The following is a 24070-nucleotide window of genomic DNA, read 5'->3' on the forward strand; positions in this document are numbered from 1 at the left end:
GCATATTAAAAAAACCTAATTGGCTTAATGAAGACTCGAAAATGCTTAGAAAATACCATCAAAATTACCATACAGAATTGGAATTTTTGGGTTTCTTTTTCTATTAACATTGAGCAAAAAGTGAAATTACACATTGATGATAAGTTATGTAGCCTACTGCATTTCTTCTACAAAGTGTTGAAGTAGTCAGCTGAAGTGTTGCCCTACTCAGTGATTTAAGTGGCAAATATAATCAGTCCTCCAGTGATGGACGAAGTAGTACAGCCCCATGTTCATCTAGATTATTGTTTGGTAAGCTCAGTGGGGTTTTATTTTTTTTATAAGCAAATGGAAGTACTAACTGATAGGTAATATAAAAATAATTATGGCCTTAGACTGGTGCCTTAAAAGCTTGTTATATTAGTGCTATTAACAAATAAACTGTGTGTAAGACTTTCAAAGGATAGGGGAGCAGAAAATAACAAAATCCTGAAGAGGTATTTTGGGTTGGGTAGACTTGCGTCTGTTTTTCTAGACCTGTTGGAATTATCCTTCTAAAGCAATTGAGAGTAAAGATGGCCTGTGACTGGTACCTTACATTTAAATTTGTCTAGCACTATTTCAGATTTACTTATCTTCAATCTCACTGGAAATAAGTACCATTAAATTGTGTATGTTATACTGGCACAATGAAACCACTGTCTAAAGAGTGCGAATCATACATCACTGTATCCTTTAACACACTAATCCCACGCAGCTGTTGCCTCACTCATCCTACAGAATTAATGCTGTCTATAATGTTGTGAATAAAATGCTAGAATCAAAAACTTTGCATTTCTCTTTTGACTTGTCTTGCCCCACTTGCCTAACTTTGTGTTTGTATCTGTAAAATAGGACAATGGTGAAAGATAATGCTTTGCTGTGTTTTGAAATGCTGGTGACTGTCCTTAGCAAATTTGAAGTGCTGTGAAGATGTATACTTGTGCTACAAAAAACCTGTGAAAAGTAAAACATTTTAAGGAGAATAGGAAGGAGCCTGAATGTGAAGTCTAAAATTAGTTGATATGCACCTAGTGCCAGTTTCTGCCTCCCACTTACTAAATTCTCTAACACACAGCTTTGTTTTTTCCCATGTATTGGAAAGGTGGTTTTTATAAGAAAGGATATTGAAAGAAATTGGGGTAACTTTGCAGAATTTCAATCTACAGGACAAACTCAACAGCGGCTGCTGTTTCCCTGTGTTTGCTGTTTTGCATGCTGACCAGAATGGCTGCACTATTACCTTCTACTCTTATTTCTCCTTCCAATATTCTCTGCACCTGAATTCAGGCCTGTGCTTCCTTGATGAGCCAAATTACATTGAATAATTCTTCCAATTGCTTAAAAAAAATCTGAATAATTAGAGATCATAAAATTAGAAGGAATCATTGTAATCATCTGTTTGGAGCACTTTTGACATAAATGAGAGGGTAAAAAACCTGGGGGCTGGCTGATTTTCTAAAAGGAACTTCAGCAATCAGGTCTCATTGGTAGTGTCAGTTAAGTTTTTTTGCAGTGTAGAGTAGCCTTCTGGTGACACTTAGGTCGTATGTTAGCCTGAGTTTGCCTGGCTTCGAATTCCAGCCCCTGGCTTGTGTTATAGCTTTGTCCTCCAGACCGGTGATTGTTACCAAACTGTAGTTCCCCATGCAAGGACATAAACTGATACCTGTATCCTCTGTGTGTTTCTGATAGACAAAGCTTCGAGAGTATTTTGCTGTAAGGGGGTATTTTCTAAAAGATTTTTTTGTTGTTGTTGTCATCACTGTTCTTATCTCAGCTTCTTAATTGAATTTCAGATATCTTCTATATGCAGTATTGGTCACACACCTTCTGAGTACAAGGGTAATATGGCCGCCTAACTAAATACTTGTTTGATGTTTAACTGGGAGTTACATTCACTGTCATGCTGGTGGTGTTATTATTGAATACCATGTTTAAATGATTAGTCGCTATGGTTTGCAAGTCTATTTCAGAATAGCTTCCATTCCATCCCTCTGGTATGGATTGTTTCTTGGGTAAATCTGACATTAGATATTCGTAAACTTAGTTGAAATTTGTTTAGCATTTATTTTCTTGCTCCTATACTACTGAACTATGTATTTGATACAGCTTTCTGACTACTTCCCTTCTCAGTCTCTCTGTGATACATTCTTTATCAGTAACTCTTTTCTTTCTTTTAGAACCATTGTGAAAATGTTTACTTTGATGCCAGGAATCCAACTTCACTAGAATCTAAACCTCTAGTTGCTTGGTGATACCCTGTTCTTAGTTGAATACTGGGACTCATTAGGTAACTGACTTATAACCTGTTCAGTATATGTTCTTTTGCCTTTGTGTTCTAAGTTGTGACTTGAAATACTGTTCAGTATGAAGTTAGAGGTCTGTCTCTTCTACAGCAGCATCATGAAATAAATTTTATATCCGTTCTAAGAAAATCACAAGTAGTTGGAGACCAGCAGGTTTTCCCTCAAACCTCTCTGTTAGTAATGACTAGATAGTCACATTCTGATTGTCAGATAGAAGAATTTAAGCATCATGGTAGTTCTTCTGGGACTCATTTAGGGCATTGTCAGGTAAATAAACTGTAGATAACAAAAGTAGAATTGGTTAAAAGGAATTAACAGTAATGGGGTGCTACTCCTCCTTAAGTGACTTTTAGAAATGTTTTTTCTCCTTAAAGCCTTATGATCAGTATTAAATGATGCCAAGTAGCATATCTGGTTTAAGTTCTTGTGTGAAAGAGCAGTCTTAAAGCTCAGTGCTGCTGAAGGTAAGCAAGTAGTATCTGAATTGCATATCTAGTTAAAATGGGGCAGTTATGCTGTCTTTCTGTTTACTGGTGATGTGACTGTACATTGAAACTGTGTTTCAGGAAGTTCTTTCTACTGCAAATTATCTTCCAAATCATTCCTTTAAAGCAATGGATGCTTGCTTGAACTTCCATCAGGTTGTATGACAACTGCATAATTGTGTTGCTTTGTCAGAAATCTGTCATCTTCAGTCATACACCTGATCAGACACTGCCAGCTATCGCATTGCTGTTATTACTGTAATTGGCCAGGTTTTTTTATCAGTAGAGGCCATTTGGGTTCCGGTTTCCTCTTTAGAAAGTGTGTTATGGGAGTTTTGAGCAATGTACCAGATATATCTTGGTAGCCGACATGAGATGAGGTTATGTATATTAGTGAAGTCAGAGGTCAGCACCTAGCTTCAGCTCTTCTTTGTGGACAGTAAGTTGGTGCCATGTTCTTAGGGTGTTGTTTTGGCAGAAATGCTTACTGAGGGGACTTCCTCTATCATACCAGACTGTGTGTCTGAAACTAATTGCTGGGGGGGAGGGGGAAGGGGAAAGGGGGGAGGAAGTCTGCATAAGACTGTCTCCCTTGAACTGGCTGCCTAACTTGAGAGGAAAATGGTCGCTGTTGTTCTTTTTTTTTTCTGTCTATGCTCCAGATTCATCTTCCCCATGAGCAACAGTCTGTCTACTATAGATTCTACTGTATGTTAAGGTGTTTGGGCTTCTATAAACTAAGAATGCTTTATACTTGCATAATTACTTCAAAGGTACTTCAGACTCAGTAGCTACTGGTCAGTGATAATTGCAGGAAATGGAGAGGGCACTTTGAGCTCACTGGTCCATCGTTCTGTATGACAAGTGCTTGGAATAAGTTCTCCTTAATGAATGAAGAATGGAATTTAATGGGTGGGAAAAAACATTCTCAGAGAGATCATACAGCTTGATCAGAGATGTGCTGTGGTTTGTCTTGCTGCCTGTGGCTTCTTAGCCTTACTTTTGATGAGCAGCCACTAAAAATGATCCAGCTTGCATAACAATGTCTTCTGTAAGCTTATTATGCAGAGTTCCCTTAAAGCACAGTTCTCTACTTGAAGGCTGTTCATGAGGCAGAACTATGTCCTGTGTTTCTGTGAAGTGATTCGTCAGTTGTAGTGGAAGTGGCAGCTAAATGCCTCCAACTGTACTGATGTTAATTTGCAATGATTGCTCTCTGTGGCCTTATGCAAGTTCCTGTGCAGTTGTTTAGTGGCAAAAAGCATCTTCATTGGCATTTCTCTGCCTCTTTTTTTCTTTTTTTTAAAATGGATTTGGCATGTAAGTGTATAATTGGAACACTTTGTTCTTGAAACAAAAATTGAACCAGTATTCTGGGTATGAAGTCTAGACTATTAAAAAAGGGGGTACTTTGTTGTCCTTCTCCTTGTATTATCCATTGGTAAGCTGATAAACTGTTGAACTAAAACAGTGTAAGCAAACCTAAGGCCTCGTGATCTGGCTGCACGGAATTGCAGTTGGGAGAAAAAATACTGGCAAAGGCACAGAATGTTACTAAATGTAGAGGCTTTTAACTTGTCAGTAAGGAAGAGATTGACTTCTGTGAGGTTGATGTTAGGCTGAAGCTGGATTGCTGGCCTGCATCAAGGGTGAAAGGAGGAAAAAGTAATCAGAATGATTATTTTCTGGGGGAGACTCATGCATGAGGTTCCTGAAATCCAGTGAGGAAAGAGTTAATGCAACAGGTATAAGGGCTTGTGAATTAAGTGGGTTATTTGGGATCCTGTAGCTGAACTGAAAACAAGTTGCAATAAGACTTAATTTTACTTTGCTGCCTAAGATGGAAGATAAAAAGCACATTCAAACCTTTCTGTAGTAAGGATGTGGTTCAGTCAAGTGAATTTAGCAGTCTGTTTTCTGAGTAAATTACGCATGTTCAAGAAATCACTATGGTGATTAGGAGGAGTTGACAGCAATGTTTGCACTGGTCAGCTATAAGCACTTTTTCCTTAAAGCTGAGTGGGGTAGTGTACCTGTCTTGTACCTTTCAAGGAAAGAGGTCACTTGGGAGAAACAAAAAAACCATGTGGATCTCAGTGTTAGAACCATCTTCTTCCTCACACCTGGGCACTGTTCCTTCTGAAATAGTTCATGGCTGCTCTAAACTGTCACTGCTGATTTGAGAAGTGATCAAACCTTATTTTTACCTCAAGTTGCTGGTGCAGCTTTAAGGGAGGGTTTGTGTGGGAGGACGAATAGCCATACAATGAACCAGGTTATGGAAATTATCTGGGTTAAAACTAACCTGGGGAAACAAAGAAGTTTCAATTTGGACATTTATCCCAGTTCAGTTTGCTTTCCAACTGTATGAATACTTGTGCTGCCCTAACAGGGAGGAAGGGGTGGCATGGAAATAGAAGGAAAAGTGAAAAAAAGGTGGCGGTTGTGACAGCTGTCTGTTCCATGGGATAGGTTGAGCAGACTGTTTGAAATAGTATCACTGATGTGCATAAATAGTGCATTTGTTCTTTAGTAATTGGACAATTCAATATGTTTATTCTCTTCTCCAGAAAATACCTTGCCCTAATACCTCTTATACACATATTTTTTAACACTTTTTTTCTTTTTTCTTCTGCTTTTTTTTCTTCCAGATGATGGGCCCTGCATATTAAGCAGGGGTAGAAGTCTGAAGCCCATTTGGGGACAGAATGAGTTTAAAGGATGCTGACAGTGCAGTTTCCCAGGGAAAGGCAGCCTATAATCTTGACATATACCCCCAGCTCTCAACAGAAAGTGCTCCCTGCTGCAAAGTGACAGCAACCAAGGACAGCACATCTTCGGATGTCATAAAGGATGTGATTAATATCTTAAACTTGGATGTCTCAAAACATTATGTGCTTGTGGAAGTAAAAGAATCAGGTGGTGAAGAATGGGTACTTGATATAAATGATTCTCCTGTTCATAGGGTTTTACTTTGGCCTCGTCGTGCTCAGGATGAACATCCACAAAAGGATGGGTACTACTTTCTTTTGCAAGAAAGGAACACTGATGGGACCATCAAATATGTCCAGATGCAATTACTTTCCAAGGAGACGGATGCTCGGCGATTGGTTGAAAGGGGTTTTCTTCCATGGCATCAGGAGGACTTTGATGACTTGTGCAATCTCCCCAACCTAACAGAGACAACACTCCTAGAGAATCTCAAATGCCGCTTTCTAAAACACAAAATTTATACTTACGCAGGAAGTATTCTGATTGCGATTAACCCCTTCAAGTTCTTGCCCATTTATAATCCTAAATATGTCAAGATGTATGAGAATCATCAGCTTGGGAAGTTGGAGCCTCATATTTTTGCCATTGCTGATGTGGCTTATCACACAATGCTTAAAAAACATGTTAATCAGTGCATAGTTATATCAGGTGAAAGTGGGTCTGGGAAAACTCAAAGCACAAACTTCTTAATTCACTGCCTCACGGCACTGAGCCAGAAAGGGTACGCAAGTGGTGTGGAGAGAACTATTCTAGGAGCTGGACCAGTTCTGGAGGTAAATTTGTGCTAAAATAGCCTTCCATGAAATTTCTTGATAACTTAAATAACTTTTGTTGAATACTACTTTTGAGAATCACCTGCTTGGTTTAGGCTTTAAATATGACTGGGCTGCATTGGTGTTTGAATGTGTTGCTTGATTGCTTCTAATTGATTTTCCTTAATTCATCCTTCCATTCAGTTGACTTCCTGTTGCTTTTAATTTATATTTAACTTAACTTTCCACCACCAAATGCTAATATTCTGGGACAGAGGTTACTTGTGTTTTCGTTTTAAAGTTTTGACGGCATTTGAGTCAAATTGCAAGTAAATGTTTTCATAAGAAGATTGTTCCACTGCGTAGTGTAACTGTGCCTTTGTGCATAAGCATGTTCTGCAGCATTTTTATGAACTCACTTTTTGAGGGAGTTATTTCCTTTCTACAATTGTTTTGAAGAGAGCAACATTGTTAGTTGGGGAGAAAGTATGAGTCTGTTTTAGATTTTAGTTACTGCAGTGTTTCCAACAGAAAGCAAAACTAAACACGTGAGAAGGAGTGGGTACAGCTGATCTTGCATTAGGTAACAGCAGGACAAACTTAAACTGATCCCTTAGACTTAAGACTCTGTTGTCTGAAAGGAAAAACTCTGAAAGCTTGGATGGATGAAATGGTCACCCATAATAAAATCTGCAACAGCAAGAAGCTTGAACATGGCCATTGTAGTTTTTAGGTTTAAATAGTCTCAAGTGTAAAATGCTTTCGTTAAAAAAAGAAAATTAAGCTTTTTAAAACTTTTAGATAAAATGTGGAAAAGCAATGAAGTTAAGCTTTAAAACGTGTTACATTTATAAGTGTGATTTGAAAGCTGTTCTGTAAAGAATGAGGAGTGTATGCAAGTTCTTTTTTGCCTTGCCTTCTGTTGCTTGAAAGAAGAAGTAAAATTGTTTGAGGTTTGTTGGTTGCTGGAGCTCAAGTTTGCAGTTCTAAACAGAAAACAGGAAGGGGTCACTGTGGAAAGCACTGTTTGATCAGCTGATCTTTCTGTCTTTGATAAAATTAACTCTTTCAGATCCTAGTCTACCAGATGTGGTAACAGCTGTGTCAAACCAGGTAGAGATGTAAAATCTTGTCTTGCAGTACGTCCATTGCATGAGAAATGCGCATATCCCTGTAGTCAAAATTAATAACTTTGCTGGTGTCACAGGTAGATGTTGCCTATTTCTGGGTCATCACAAGTAACCAACTTCTTCAGATGTCCCATTGAGCATTTAGAAAATAGCCTTGCTAGCTAGAAATTTGTTGATCAATTGAAAGCTTAGCTTGCAAACTTGCTAGTTAGATTCTAACATGGCTGTTGGAGTACATCTCATCTGAAATGTGAGGCTCTTTTCTGAAATTCTCAGAGAAACCTCTACTTTGAGGGTGTTCCACAGTCACAAATGGATTCAGTGTAAGCTTGACCTCCCAAATATTGTGAAAGATGAAGAAATTTGCCAACTAAATGTAAAAAATATAGGAACATCTGAAACCAAAAATGTCTTTCAGAATTGAATATATTGGGATTTGTATTAAAAGCATAATTTCAAGTCCGTTAATAATAGAGAAAGAAACCTTTTCGAAACTTGCAGAAGCTAAGATTTGTCCAGGTTGAAATAAATCACTGGGCTACCTGTGATTTTGGCACAACTTGACTTATGGTAGTGGGATTATACTTCTCTGTTCACAGAACTTTACATCCAGAAGTGATGCAATGTTAGGTTTACATACCTACGGAACATAGAGAAGCAAAATCAAGGTATCTTACTTTGGCTACAGCAGAGTAGATTCAACCAACAGTGAAGCTTCCATGTTTCCCAATATGGATGCTCTTGTGCAATTCTAGTCACTAAGTGTAACTTTAAAAAATACCCAAGTCAGATCTTGGTCTCGGGCAGGAATGCATGGAAAGCTTACTTTGCTTTGTGGAAGTTAGACTGGCAACAGGCTCTTCTGCTAGCATTGGTCACTTCTAAATCCAACTGTGGTGACTCATTTGGGTTTTTACTTAAGGGAACTAAAGTGGTACAAGGGAATTTTTCTTAAATAGATGTTTCAAGGGGATTTTTTGCATGAATGGTTTTTGTAGTGTGCCTAAACTAGTTGAGAATGTTCTGCTTAATTTTGAAATTTTATTCTGAGTCTTCATGAAAGATGAGAATATACTCTTGACTGAAGTCTGTTTCCCTGACTTTTATGATGTAGAAATTGGTTGCATTTTGGCTCAGAACTTCCCCTTTTTAGTGACCTCTTGTTTTTCTGACACCTAAGTAAAATGTGCCTGTTTATAGGCTGACCTTTTGTAAAAGTTCAAGGAGTTAGTGAGCACTTCTAGCACTATTAGTGTGTTATGGAGGTGGATTTATAATTTTATCATTTCATACTGAGTTAACTTGGAAACCTGTGTCTTACTGAATCCTGTTTCTGTGTTAGCCAACTAATGTCTGTTCAAATCTGTGGTTTGCAGATAAACTGTTGTCAATATTTGAGCTCCTTGTTCACAATTTCTAGACTTCGAAGAATGGAGTTGTAGCTGTACTGTGAAAGGGAATTTGACCTTAGATGTTGTCTGATGAAATACATAATACGGTGGCAGCATAGTTAAAAATTAAATACGATACTAGCACAGTTGCTGTCACATGCACTAGTGAAAGGAAACCTAGTAATGGGTTAGTTTCTGATCCTCAGACGCTTGTTGCTGAATCTCAGCACCAGAGTCTGAGCCGTTTATGAGATTCCTTGTTGGGGATCTAATAAGTGGAGGTACCTTGCACTGCTGCTGCTGATGCCATTTGGCACTGCTTGCAGCTTTCTAGAGAAAAAGAATCTGAAAGGCTGGCTGCTTCCATTGGGGCAGTGATGCTTCAGCATGCATTGCGCTGATTTTTAACAGTTCGTGAGATACACAGTTGCCTTAGCTGGGTAGGAATTGCTCTCAGGTTTTATTTTTCTTTTTAATTGTTGCTCCAGGCTAATGTAAATCATGTCTAGTGAAGATTTCTTTAAAAGTGGTAGGAAGTTAAAGATAGGCTTTGTTTTAAGATACTCCTGACTTTTTCATCCTCTTCTAAATTTAGCAATTATAGTTCCCTGACTTGGAGTTTTGCCTTCTTGTATTGACTTTTAAGTTCAGTTTACTTACAGTTGAAGTCCTAAAAAGGATTTTATATTTGGGAACTATTATTTTGATCATATTGGGAACTGAATCAAATCTTTATCTCATAGAGCCTTGAACAAGAAAATTAAATCTTTCTGTACACACCTAAGAAATTTCCAAATTTGTATTTTCCTTTCATCAGGGAAATGGCTTAAAATGCATGTTTCTGATATAAAATGCATGGTGTGCAGTCTAAGACTCTAAACTTATTTTAGAGCCTAAAGTTAACTTACCAGATTCTTCAAGCTGATTAATTAGTGAAATGGTAGGAAATTGAGCGAGGATTGGATGGGAGCATCCGGCAACGGACATAGTAAGAGGGAATTGGAGCTTCCTCTTCTGGCAGCAAAGCTCCTGTTGGCTCGGTCTGTTAAATTGTAGCCCTTAGCATCCTGGGTTTATTACAGAAGTTACTTTCTTAGTGTGCTGAAAGTTCATTTCCCTCTGGAATGGAAGCTTAGGAGAGGTGAGACAGATGTGGCAATACTGGAGTTGTCGTAACTTTTTCATGTATTATTTTGAAAAGCAGTCCTTATATCCATTTGGATATGTTCTTGAAGATTTCTTAATGGCACTGAACCATCCTTTGAAAAGAATTAAGGCCCAGATAAAATGGAAATTGGAAGTATTCGTTAAGTGGCCTTCTACAGAAGGCAGTTGTAAATATGAATGAATTACTATTGACAGCACAATCAGGTGGGTGGGGAGATTAGGTTTCCTAAAACTCAGCGTACTAAAAAGCTTGTTACATTTCATTGTAGAAATTAAACATTTAATGCTTTACCATTCTATGGAAAACGGAGTAAAGCAATTTGCTGTCAGCTCTGTTTTCTTTATTACAGTCCCATTGTGCTTGTGGTTTTGGTATATGACAGACTTAAGCTGAATGGTATTTCAACTCTGGTCTTCATTTGTATTCACTGTAAAAGTCTACATATATATTTAGTGGGTGTAGTCTGTTCTATTTAAGGGAAAGTAGTTGTTTTGAGGCTATTATCTGCATGTGTTTGTTTTAAGAATCATAATCAGAGGGGGAATGGAACTTCCTTTTTCCATTTGGTTGGATGTTACTAGATTTTTTTGGTAGAAGTGTGTTGTTGCATGCTTTTCCCTGCTGCATGCATCTCTTGCGGGGGGGTGGGGGGAGAATCACCTTGTCCTTTATACAGTCTTATGTGGATAGCATGGACTTCCCCAGTACGTACAGCATGCAGAGTTGCAAAATTTTCCGGAACACTGCAATTCTGTGTCGATGAGTGGATATTTTGCAGCGTGAAGACCACTACTGAACTGAGTTCAACTCTGAAGCAGTCATTTCCTCTTCCAGGGTGTGTAATTTGAGTCTTTTATGTCATTTGGCACATTAAAAGATTAGTCTGTGCAGTGATGGTTCTGCCATAGAAACTCTGATAGCTTTTTCAGAATATGGTAATTCTTATGAAGGAATTAAGTGAGATTTTTAGTTGTGTTCCTGAGATAGATGATAGGAGCGTGTGTGTGGTTTGGGGTTTTCTTTTTACAGTAAATAAAAGGAGAATTTAGCATTTTTCTGAATGCTTTTAAAGTGTCATTGTTGCAGGAGTTTTGAGCAGCAGGCTCCAGTTTATGCCTCCTACATTCCAAGGTAAGAGGATGGGTTGGATGACTTCCTGGCTCCCGGAATAGGCTATCCCAACTCTGATTCCTGTTGGCCTTGGTCTGCTATTTTTGGCTTGTCCTCTTTTTTGTTTAGCTGGTGTTCTTGCATTGGAGAGATTTAGTTTTAGGTTTTCATTTTTTTATATTTCTCCTCATGGACTCACAAGGGAAAGCAGTAAATGGATTTGCTATATATAAATGAATATTTCTCTTTAGCTGAAATTATCTCCTGTCCCCTCACATCTTCTGAATTGATTTTTATAAAGGCCTGGGTGGCTCCCTGCAAAGGCAAAACAGGGAGCTATTTCAGTTGAATTTGAGCTATGTATATAGAGTGCCTGGCTAGAAGTATCTGTGAAGGATGCTTTCTGTGCAGAGCAGTGGCTAGGTAATGTGGGAGCTTAATTCTTATCTGTAATACTTTTTTTTTTTTTTGTAGGATAAAGGTACAGTAGGTTAAAGAAATCTAACTGCTAAATACAGAAATATTTAACATTTCAAATTTTTGCACCTTTCTGATTTTAGGCAGGGATGTCACATCTTACATAGTTAACTCATCAAAGTATATTGAAGGATATGGTAGCAGTGATTAGAGACTAAAGTTAAATGTTACCAAAAAAATAACAATCCACACCCAAAATGTTAAGCGACTTGGAATGCTCTTTAAAAAATTGTAAATGTTAAAGGCTCGTATGAGAAAACCATTCAATACATGAAAACTTTCCTAAAAACTGGTATTATTAGATCAGCTTTTAAGAATTTGCTGTACGCTTTGACTAAATACCAGACACATGAGATCATAAGAGCTTTTAGTTTTAAACTGTATTCATTGCTTACATGAGTAATCACTAAGAAAAGTTTTTCAGGAAGCCTGGGTTATGGGATTTCTTAACTCTGTAATGCCAGAATTTTTATTATTAGAAAATAATGTGGCAAATCTAGCTATACTGTGTTTTGGTTTCTTAACTATAACTAGTAAACTGATAGTTAACTGGAGACTTAAGTTAGAAAACCTAAAAAGAAGGTTTTCTGAAATCAGTTTTCAAGTCCACTGTTCTACAGCCTGGCAAACATGACTATGACAGATTTCTTAGTACACTAAATAGGAAGTTGGATGGTGTTCTTCAGTGAGCCACAGCTGAGCCACTGTTGGTGGGAGAGTAGGGTGTTTTTGATTTATGAATCAGACAATTTGCTGTGCTGATGTTACTTGACTACCCCTTTTCATTTGGTGGTGTTTGGTAGCTGTAAGGAGTTGATCTGGATTGTATACCTGCATTAACATGCATGTGTATGTAAAATGAGATCTAAAAAAAAATAATCTGGGCCATAACTTGTTGGATAGTAGCTACAAAAAGATACTGATGACTCTGGTCAATGCTTACTTTGAAAAATCTTGAGTGGGGATGCTGTTTGCATTATAACACATGTAGCACAGTCTCTAGAAATTAGAAGGCTGAACTCAGCCTCAGTCATCTATAAGCACTGCTGGACACAAATCCTCTCTTTAGAAACCCCTTCACTTTTCTGAAGTTACAGCAGAATCACACTGTGGGTTTTCACCCTGCACAGGAAAAGCTCCTTTAGCTTATTCTTTCAGGTCAGAAATAACAGTTGTCTGAAAAATTATGGACATTCTCCTAGTTTATAAGAAGCTTCTTGGATTCTTTGAACGGTAGGCAGCTGGCAGTGGAAATCTACTTGTAAGAGAGCTTTGAGAACCTATTTTGGAAATAGTGATCCAGGTGTCACGCTGCAGTGCAGCTGCAACCCTTAAGGTAGTTTGAAAAAAAAACTAAAACAAAAGGTAAGAGTGTCAATATACAGACAATATGACCATCATGAAAACATTACTCCCCTAGGATATACACCATAATGGGCAAGTTTTATGTATAAACATGTACAGTATTCACATGTCCATCATTCTCCGGATGCATATGTGGAGGAAGAGGGTGGCATTTTTGTGAAATCATTCCACGAATGTTCTATATTAGGGGGGGCGGATTTCCTAATGGAGGCCTTAATTGCTTGGAGCTTTAAGAGGAAGTATCTGTGGCAGGAATTGCTGTTGATAGTCTACACGGAGCGATTGTTTGGAAAAATACACTGCATTTTACACAGGGTTTCTTCTCTGTAATGCTGGATTGCTTCCTGCGTGTTAAAAGGATGACAAGTTTCTCTTTACCTGAGAACACATAGTTAAGAGTTGATAAAAGTTAAGGGCATTCCCATTTACTAATTCTACTGGACTTTTAGATGTAATAAATTATCTTTACAGTTCTTAAGTGTGGCTCATGCAGAGGATATTTTGTGTTATATGTGCACTAGCAACTATCAGAAAGCTTGTGACACAGGAAGGAGTATTAAAGATGCACAGTTAGGATTTCTGCCATACCTGGGTTTTCCCCTTCCCTAACACCTCGTAATGAAACTACATTTTGCAGTGCCGTGAGTGAAGTAAGCTGGAGTATGACATGGTTCTGTAAACCAAAGGTTTTCTGTTTGTCTTGTTCCTGTTTTTTGAATACAGAACTTTGAAAATTAATGTGCTAACTTTATGCACAAGACCTTAATGTTCTATTCTCACTTAAAGAAAAATTATGTTTATTGTGAAATTTTTGAGTGGGAGCAGTACAGTAGGGAATAGGATGTAGTTTGTGGCTTTTCTATGGGAGAGGCTGTTTCATGGTAACTGTGCTGTCGTCTTCCTACTAAATATCCTCTCTAAGGTCATAACTGTTAGTGATTCAGGCTGGTTTGTGCTGTGATTACCTTTCCTGTAGATAGGTGAAAGATATATTTATATTCCTGTAGATATATCTTAGAAATATCTAAATGTGTTATTCCCCTTCCTCAGTCCCTCAAATATTATTGCATGGGGCAAATAATAAATGTATATAGATCTGCAAGGAACAGCAGAGGCTTCCTCAGCTGCCTTTTTGATGCTAGTTCCATGGTATTTCAAGTTTGTGCTGCAAGCTAACAGGACAATGAACAATGAACAAAAGAGCTTGAAAAGCTATGTGTTGGCATATTTCGTTTAATTGGAAATTAACTCATTTTGTTTCATTACAGGCATTTGGAAATGCAAAAACAGCACATAACAATAACTCCAGTCGTTTTGGAAAGTTTATTCAAGTCAACTATTTAGAGAATGGTATTGTCCGAGGGTAAGTACAGTATGAGGTGGTTCTGGAGTTGATTGCTGCTTTTAGGAATTGATGAAAACTGTTGCATATAAAATGCTGCCTTACTGAGGCTCTTCTCATGTGAGAATAGCTTGCCACTGTGGAGTTTCAAGACTCTTAACTAGCTTTGTGGAGTGATCAGGTGATGCGTCATATTCTTACCTTGCTGTACAACTGTATCAGGTTAAGAATTTGACTGCTGCTGCACCATTACCCTCATGTTAAGTGAAGGCTTTTTTTCATAATGCCCATTGTCCTCTCCATTTTGCAATTAAAAACAAGATCTGAATTTTTATGAGGAGTGAAATAGATTTGAGGAAGCCATTTTAAAGATACAATTTAAACATTATTACAGAGATAAAGGTGACTATAAAATTATGATTTTACTTAATTGAAATTGTGTGCTTCTATCTGAAGGTCAGTCATGAAATATTCTATGCCTTCATTTATTTTTTTAATATATGATAGTCACAGCTGAGTCTTAGAATTCTATTTATATTTTTTTATCCCATAGGAGGTGCTATAATGTCATATTACTGTAGTCCCTCAACATTAATCAGAGGCTACGCTTCGCTCTTCTTTAGTAGTTGGCACTTTCACTTCAGGTGAAAAATGTCCAGAAATTTTCTGTGATATAAGGAATTTGTGTGCAAATACTTGCATATTTACTTGTGTAACATCATGCCCCAAAATAATTTCTGTCAGATCTTGCTTTGTAAAATGCATCTTAAATTTTTAACGTTTGTATCTGCAAAATTCACAGGAGTATGTCACATGTGTTTTCACGATGTACCTGTGCTAGTTTCGGTGCAATGACATAATACGTAATATTGGTGTGGAATTCTGCCTGAAGCTGAAGCTTGCTGCACTATGGAGTGTCACTAGCTGTCACTGACTTCTGTGCTCCAGTGTGTCTTTCCTTTGGATCTTGTCTGTGTTTGCAGTTTACAAAATAGCAACAACATAAATGCCTGGGAACTCTGTACAACATTTGCTTTGAGTGTTACTGTGAATAAAATTGGCATTTTTTCAAACAGTCACACAAGCTCAGGAGATTGGTACAATTTGAATACATTTTTTTTGTCTTCAGCACAAGAAAAACTCTGCTCAAACTTTGACCTTATTCGCTGTATCCCATGTCAAGGAGTTTAGATAATAATTTAGGAGGTGACTTTGTCAAACTGTAAGGGGGTTTCTATCTGGCTGGCTTCTATTTCAGGCTGAGATGTACTGTCATAAAAATCTAGCAGATTGGTTAGATTGAGAATCAGAGAGTGATCCAGTGTATTATTGGAGCTTTGTAGTCTTGGCATTCCATGTCAGATAACTGTTAATCTCAGAGTAGATAACATATTGTTAACACTCTGCGTATCTTGTTTCTGCTTTCAATTTTTCATCAGCACTTTTCTAGCTTCGTCTGCCTTTTCTCCAGTTATGTCTACTAAAACCAAGTACTGAAGATAGGTGTTAGTTATTTCTCTTTGTTCCACTTACAACGTAGTGCATACGGAAATTCTTGTTTTAGATTTAAGATAGTGACTAAGCTGTTCTCTTGTATATTCCAGTGCACATTTCATTATTTGAATTCTCTTGGCAGTTGCTGTCTGTTTTGTGAGATCTTCGCCTTTGCCTTCATGCTTTTTTAATTTTTTGTGGCTTTTCAGGGCTGTTGTTGAAAAATACCTGCTTGAAAAATCTCGTCTGGTTTCTCAAGAAAAAGATGAAAGGTAAGAGATAATACAGTTTACTAACATGATTATAATCAATGCAAGAGTTTTAGAGCATCTAAGGTATATAGAATAAAAGAAAATCTTTATGTTTTCATGAAAGATAAATGTATTGACTTTTTAGGAACTACCATGTCTTTTATTATTTGCTACTTGGAGTCAGTGAGGAAGAACGTAAAGAATTTCACCTCAAGCAACCTGAAGATTATTTCTACCTCAATCAGGTAACGTGTGACAGGGATTTACCAATGCATTGGTAAGTGTTGTCTGTCTGTTGTGTTAAAGATGAAAGAAAGAAGAAGAGATTTTACTTGTTTTCTTGTGATGTTTGGGCTTCTTTCTTTGCTTTTAATTATGAATTTCTCTTCACAGCATAACTTGAAAATTGAAGATGGGGAAGATCTCCGACATGACTTTGAAAGATTAAAACAAGCCATGGAGATGGTTGGCTTCCTTTCAGCAACAAAAAAACAGTAAGTACAATCCTTTAAGCTTTTGCTACTGATAGCTAGGTAATGTTCATGAATTGCAGTAAACTGTATGTGTGTTGGGATTGCATTTAGTCCGGTAGAAAGCAAGCGGAGCTGAGTATTTGAGGGCTTACAGACAAATTCTTGAATATAGATTGAGGTCTGCTAATCTGTTATAATGAACTCGTAAGAACAATTCTTATAAAATTCTTTTTTTCTTCCTTAGGATTTTTTCAATACTTTCGGCTATTCTTTATTTGGGCAATGTTACATACAAGAAGAAAGCTACAGGTCGTGATGAAGGGTTGGAAGTAGGACCTCCTGAAGTGTTGGACATTCTTTCCCAGCTTTTAAAAGTAGAGTATTTCTCTTTAGCTGTAATGTTTGATACACCTTTTTGCCATGCTCTGCCTCAGCATTTTACTTGAATATCTTGTTGCCCAGTTTGCTATGTGTAGGTCTGGTTTATGATACTTCCACATTTATCTTATGGGAGGGGAAACGGATGCAATTGGTGAAATTATTTGGGTTAGGGATGGAATATAACCCATAGCATGGAAATAGAATTTGCTTACTTGCTAATCGTAGAGCTGAGCCAGAATAAATTTAGTGTAGAAGTGTTTGCTGCCATAGGGAAACATCTGAATGAATCTAAGCTGAGAATAATTTGAAGAAGCTGAAGAGCTTGTAAAGCTATTGATGAATGATAAATGTAGCTGTTGTCAAAGGGCTTGGGCTTCTCTGAAGAAATTGTATGTCCACCATTGCTATCAAGTTACTCATTGAGAAGTTTGAGGGTGACAGTAACTCTTGGTCTTGCTTGTGTTGAAGGTTAAACGAGAAATTCTAGTAGAAGTGCTAACGAAAAGAAAAACTGTGACTTCTAATGATAAGCTTATTCTGCCATATAGTCTCAATGAGGTGAGTAAAAGAACACTAGTAGAATGATTTTTAAATAACTGAAACTTACTTTTTTTTGGATTAAAAAAATGCTAAAGGTACACTTTACATTTAGCAAGGGAAGTCTGGAAAGTTAGGAGTTAACATTAAAGGAAAACTTTCGTTTTATTGTCTGCTAGGATTGTAACCTTTAAGTGACACTAGTCTGAAGTAAAACCATTTTTTTGAAACAAAGTTCTGAACATTGTTTCATCTGCAGGCAATAACAGCTCGAGATTCAATGGCAAAGTCCTTATACAGTGCTCTGTTTGACTGGATTGTTCTGCGAATTAATCATGCTCTCCTTAATAAGAAGGACGTTGAGGAATCTGTTGCAGTGAGTTTCTCGCAAAAACAAGTCTTTGTAGAAAGTTGTGTATTTAGAGCTAACAGAAAATGCTATAGATTACATGTTCAGATATCTGGAAAAAATTTAGATTCTTTTGAAGTCCATGGTAAATGTCTTGTATTATTTAATCATGTCTGTTTTCATGACAGACATAACTGTTAAATATTCAAAATCTATTAGCGTACACTACAGTGCTTTTTGTAATGGTTAGCTGTTGTGGGTTAAGTTGCTGTATGAGATTGCTTAACTAGATTTCCACATCTGCTTTTAGTGTTTGTCCATTGGTGTACTTGATATTTTTGGATTTGAAGACTTTGAAACCAACAGTTTTGAACAGTTCTGTATTAATTACGCAAATGAGCAGCTTCAGTATTATTTCAACCAGCATATTTTCAAATTAGAACAGGTAAGAAATTAGAGCTGCTGAAACAAACGTTTTTTTATCAAGTGCTCATATATTATGCAAATTTAGCCACTGTTCTGCAAAACCCCATGGCATAATTTTTGTAACTGCTTGAATGTATTTCTGAAAGCCTTATTTTTTTTTAATGTTTTATCATTGCTTGCTATTATTTAAGGTTGTAGCTTTGCTGTATTTAGTGCTCTACATAAACTAATGATTGCGAGGCCTTTCTTCAGAGGGCTAGCATCAAGTTTCTGTTTGACTGCAGTAAACTGAAAAGGCATTCAGGCATCCCTGACAGAAGTCAGATGAAAACTGTAAACTTTGAGTTTGAAAGTCTGTAGGTGAGGTGTTTGTTTCAGGAGGGGGCATTTGGGGGGGGTGGTGGTTGTTTGGTTGTTTTTTTAATGATAGGAGGGATGGTTTTCAAGTTTTTGTTTTGGTTTAGTGGTTGGAAAACAGTTTCTCTTCTTTTTGTCAGTTTGTAAATAATTAATAACTGGTCTTTGTTGCTTCTTCTACCTGACTGCATTTAGGGGATGCAACTGTATGTTGATACTGGCAGTAGTTCTGAAATCCTGATGTTACTGTTGTATGTTGATTTACTAATTTTTAGATGGTATCATCCTCATACAGAGGTCTTTGAGTGCTGCAAGAGCTAACAGATCCTGGTTTTAGGCAGAGGTTTAGGGGTTTTTTTTGTTCTAGACATGGATTTTTTTTTTTCTGGTTTGTGCTAAAGCGTTGTTCTTGGTTCACTCTGCTGGAAGAAAGAAGTTGCTTTGTAGTATGTGGTATTTTGTCAACAACCTATAAATAACTAAACAAGCATTTTAAAGAGAAGAAAATTGCCAAACATAAAAACTTCGTATGTAAACATAATGTTGAGGTCCCTGTTTTGTAACTTATAACAGAAGTGACTATTCTGGCTAACTAGAGTAAATAGTCACATTGTTTTCTTTTTTCTAATGCCATTTTTCCAAAAAACCTTAATCCTTGAATGACCCATTTCCTGTATCTCTTGCAGCTTGAGGGCCCTCAGGGGAGGGATCTCTATATCTTTTTAAAGAAAGACTTTGTCTGTGGAAAACGGCAGTTCAGCTCTGTAATGTGGCGTGCACACTGAGCAGTCTGTCATTAGGCAGACTGAATTCTACCTACTTAAAAATAATCCATTTCTTATTATCATCTGGGACAGTGAGAGGTGTTCTTTGTCTTTTGTTAAACATAAAACTTATTTAGCTAATTCTCTGTGCAACTTTTTTTTTTACGTTACTACCTTATCATTAGCGGTTTTTTTCTGTGGGCATTAACAGCATTTAAAAAAACTGATGTTTTGGTTCCATATCTTAATGGGAAGCTTGTCCTGTCATTTGATGCATTGTCATTTCAGCAGAAGAGCTTCACGTTCTCTTTGTCAGAGTGTGCCACATTTTCTGAACCTAAGCGATATGCAGTGCTTCCTTAGGGAAGTTCTGATGCTGATGTATACAGCTTAACTGCCTGTTTTGAAACTTCTGTTATTTTGTCTGACAGTGCAATTTGGTAATTTGGGAACTTGAGGTTAAGTAGTTGTCATTACCTGTAATACAAGAACTATGGAAGAGAAAAATAGACTTAAATTCCTCCAATATATGTCTACATAGGGTTTTAATGCAGTGATGTAGATGTGAGGTTTAACTGCAAGGTCATAGGCTGCTGGTTGCTGAGAAAGCACAGCAAAACATTCTTCTCACTGATTTGGTTTTTAAATAGTTTCACCCCAAGCATCTGCTGTTGAGTGACTTGCCTAGGTGGACCTTTGATCTGACCCAATATGCCTGCTGTTCTGTTCTTATTTATAAATATCTTCCTTATTTTTGTTTCTGCTACCTGAACTAACAAATACAACTTGCCATAGCTTTCAAGGATGTCTTTTAAGCACTTAGACCGCAGGACATTAAAGGTCAGGGCACTGTACTGATAAGGGAATTTTCTTGAGCTACACAGGAGGAATATAAGAGTGAAGGGATCACTTGGCACAATATTGACTATACTGATAATGTGGCCTGCATTCACTTAATCAGCAAGAAGCCCACTGGCCTCTTCTATCTTCTGGATGAAGAAAGCAAGTAAGCAACAAATGTCTTCTGAACAAAAAATGTGTGGCAGGGAGGAGGGAAGGACTGTGAAAGGGAACAGAAATACAGCACTTCTTAAACTGTTGTGGGAAGTGAAGGGTCATCTTATGACTATGAGCTACACTCAAGTTTGCTTCTAATGACTCCAGTGTGGTGATGATGGAGATTGATGCTAAAATTGAACTTTGTCTTAAGCAAACTTAGAAACTTTCACTTTTGTGTTTCACCGTGGAGTGGAATTATATTTAAAGTAAAATGCATGTATATAAGTCTTTGGGACATTAAGCAGCAAATGTAGTAAACAGTTAATATGATGCTAACTAAACTTGACTGTTGAAGTGAGAGGAAGTGCTGACGTACACTGGAAACCTCAGAACATTCTGTGTGTGGAGCTGTTTGGTTTTGGTCTAGAAATTAAGCCCACCTCTAGGATTCGAAGCAGGTGTGTAAGACTCGCAGTGTAGGGATCTTGGACAGTACAATACTTTCCACAAGGATCAATAGGTGTCATTCACTATCACCTTGCACCTCAGTAACAACTACATACCTGTAGTTGAAAAACAGCTGACCTCCTTTTGTTTTGTATTCCTAGTTTTCCACATGCCACAAACCAAACTCTGCTTGCAAAATTCAAACAGCAGCATGAAGAGAACAAGTTTTTTGTTGGAACCCCAGTGATGGAGCCTGCTTTTATTATTCGACACTTTGCTGGGAAAGTTAAATACCAGATAAAAGTAGGTGATAAATCTGATTGCTACAAAAAACAATTCCTTGCCTTTCTGATGGGTTTTGTCAGGGTGTAGAAAATTTGCTGGGGATGGGCTGGATTGTATGTGTCCTCAGATATACTTCAGAATATATTTATTTGGTGTTGTTGTAGGATAATGCTCACTGTAGTGAGAACTGTGTAGAATAATGAATTCTTTTGAATAGCAATTAATATCTTGGATCAAAACACAGCTTTCCTGAGAGCTTGTGGTTCAATGTGCCTGTTTTGCAGGATTTCAGAGAGAAAAACATGGATTACATGAGACCAGATATTGTTGCTTTACTACGAAGTAGCGACAGTGCTTACGTTCGGGAGCTGATAGGAATGGATCCTGTAGCTGTGTTCCGTTGGGCAGTTCTGCGAGCAGCTATTCAAGCAATGGCTGTTTTTGCAGAAGCTGGGCGCCAGAGAGCTCAAAAGACTGCAGGTACAGTATGAAAAAATGTTCTGCAAATGCTTTCAAATACTGTGAATTGGTTAATGCTTGTTGACAGAACTAGTTTATGGGAAAACCTTATCATCCAGATGTGAACTTGGTTTGTACTGAGGGCAAAACTGACTTGTGAAAGTGGCTTGACATTCACACACTAAATTGATTGTCACTGTTTTACTTGAGATCACTCAGACTTCCAATAAGTGCACAATTTCCAGCAGGCTGTGCCAACTTTTAAGTCCTATTTGTAAAAGTTGGGGAAGGTATAACTAGTTCTAGTATGCATGCTCGTCTTATCGCTAGTTTTGATCTCCTCAGACCTCCTTGAAGTTTAAATGAGATTCAGGGTTAAATACTAATTTTGAAAAGCTTCTCTGAGCAGCTGCAACTTACTTTCCAGTAGTAGCAAGTTTTGAGAAACAAAGTGGACTAGCTTAATAACTGAATTACTAGACAAAAACTCCAGGCCCTTGGATAGATATTTTGGTTGTTACAGATGGTGGTTTTGTTGGGCTTTTTTTCTATTATGCTCACAGCTTTGTCAAAATTCAACTTACTGTTTTATTTCATAACAGGAGTGGTACGTCAAGGGCTTAGAGTTCCCCTTGGAGAGCTCCAGAGATCAAATACACCAGTAGAAAAATTTTATCGGTGAGAAACGCATACTTAACCCATGTAAGGGAGAATACCTGAATTGCTGAGTTGCATTTTCATGTATCAAATGTCATCTAGATATTTCCAGAAGAATAGCAAGTTTTATTTCTTCTATCTTGTTTTGTTTGGCCTTTTTAATACTATCAAAACAATACTCTAGCCTATTTTATGTAAGACCCAGTACTGCTAAATTTTGGTGACGTAGCCTCGTTTCCATTTACCACAGGGTTTTTGAGCTGTCTGTCTGTATATGTTTTGTATATGTTACTCTTAGCAGTGTGTATTCCTCTGCAGCCAGTCTGCGTTACCAAAGGATTCGTTGGAGCACTCGTTTTTTGCAGCCTCATGATGTGATTAGGAGGCAGGGCAAGTCCTGCAGAATTGCCTCCACGTATTGCTCTGTGTAGGCATATTTGCCTTTGTATGGAATATTTAGGTGTTATACATGTTCCTTTTGCAGCTGCTCAATGCTTGATTTCTCATTTGATTGTTCTGAGGATTTCAATATAAATGCTTTTGAAGACATCATTTCTTTTTATGAAAACAAGAAGCAAGTAGAAATAGGCTGACACTTAAAGGCCAGGGAGGCACATTCCCGGACAGACTGACCTTCTGAGCATGCTCCGTGTAAAAGTGAAGCCATGAAGTATACATGAAGTAAGGACTTCATGCTGCTTTATACTTACTTCATCCTGGGCAGTTGCTGTCACTTGTGGCCCCTAAGAACTAAAGATACAATTCGGTGAAAGGATTGGTGGTAGCTTAACATACCTGTTGCCTTGTGATATCTCAAAATAAAATCTTGATATTCAAAAGTGTTCAGAGGTACCAAGGGAAACAAGAAACCATCTGTAATAATGTGGCTGCCTGGGTGAGCAGCTCAGAATGGTAATAGCATCTAACAGTCAGAAGTGATTCTTACGCTTCTGTTATTTTTGGTTTGTGCCTCTCTGGAGAGTAAAGAAGGTAAGTTCTATGCCAAGACACAACACTTCACAAGCACGGTGCATGCTTAAAATAATGTAATCTGCCACAAATTAGGGACTATCCCAGGCTTACTTTGAAAAGCTAAACATGTGAAGAAGTTTGAAATGGAAATGAAAAACAGGATTTCATCAAGTGTTCCTGTAATAGCCAGTTTTTAACTGATTTTTTTTCTGTTTTTCTGATGTAAGTCTGCTTAAGCAGCCTCATTTTAGTAGTCAAATCTATATATAAAAATATTTACTGTTTGATTATAAAGAAGTTTATATCTATCCAAAAAGGCCTCTTAGCTTAACAAAAAGGCTCCTTGCCCATTAATTAAATTTTTCTAAATTTCCCTCTCTTTTCTGAATTGATGGCTCAAGAATTTAAAAAGCAGAATTAGAGTAAGTTTAGTATGAAACCCTGGTAATTAAATTTTAGGGCACTGACAGAGTAGCAAGTGCTGACTTGACATCAGAATCATTCATGCTTAGGAAAAAGTAGTCTGGGATTGACCTGCTACTGTTTGGCGCACACTTGGTGATGGGACCTCTTGAGTTTTTAACTCCTTTTTTCCCCCCTCTCATGGCTGTGTATCTTTGTTTGCCATCTTTGTTTTGCTGTGAATCATTTTAGAGACATGCATGAACAAATCATCGCAAGTATAAAAGGACTTCCATGGCAGGGTGATGATCCCTGTAAGCTGCTTCGGTCACTCAGTCGACTTCAACACCGCTCCCACTTCATGTGAGTTCTGGTGCTCTAGGTATTGCTTTGGAAGTACAACAATAACCAGGCAGTTATTCTAGTCCATGAAAAATATACTTGTCCCAAGTTTGCCTTTGCAAAAAACTAAACAAGACAATTAAGAATAAAACAATT

General features: G+C 37.5%; 1 protein-coding gene across 12 annotated transcripts in view; it reads left to right on the forward strand.

Moving 5' to 3' along the window:
- MYO9B (myosin IXB) overlaps positions 1-24070 on the forward strand; it is a 44924-nt gene that overhangs the window by 4152 nt on the left and 16702 nt on the right. For 9 of the 12 annotated variants that reach the window (XM_055710397.1, XM_055710403.1, XM_055710405.1 and 6 more), the window contains 14 exons: positions 5464-6357; positions 14246-14340; positions 16023-16085; positions 16210-16309; positions 16458-16558; positions 16782-16911; positions 17387-17476; positions 17715-17831; positions 18115-18249; positions 20236-20357; positions 20959-21100; positions 21367-21562; positions 22144-22219; positions 23825-23935. In XM_055710397.1, coding sequence (XP_055566372.1) covers positions 5521-6357; positions 14246-14340; positions 16023-16085; positions 16210-16309; positions 16458-16558; positions 16782-16911; positions 17387-17476; positions 17715-17831; positions 18115-18249; positions 20236-20357; positions 20959-21100; positions 21367-21562; positions 22144-22219; positions 23825-23935 — 2315 coding nt within the window. In that variant the 5' untranslated portion in view covers positions 5464-5520. Of the gene's footprint in view, positions 1-2201; positions 2312-5463; positions 6358-14245; positions 14341-16022; positions 16086-16209; positions 16310-16457; positions 16559-16781; positions 16912-17386; positions 17477-17714; positions 17832-18114; positions 18250-20235; positions 20358-20958; positions 21101-21366; positions 21563-22143; positions 22220-23824; positions 23936-24070 lie in introns of all 12 variants that reach the window. The other 3 variants (XM_055710398.1, XM_055710401.1, XM_055710404.1) reach the window with 2 other exon arrangements.

The sequence above is a fragment of the Falco cherrug genome, chromosome 4 (genome assembly GCF_023634085.1).
Source record: "Falco cherrug isolate bFalChe1 chromosome 4, bFalChe1.pri, whole genome shotgun sequence".
Classification (NCBI taxonomy): domain Eukaryota; kingdom Metazoa; phylum Chordata; class Aves; order Falconiformes; family Falconidae; genus Falco; species Falco cherrug.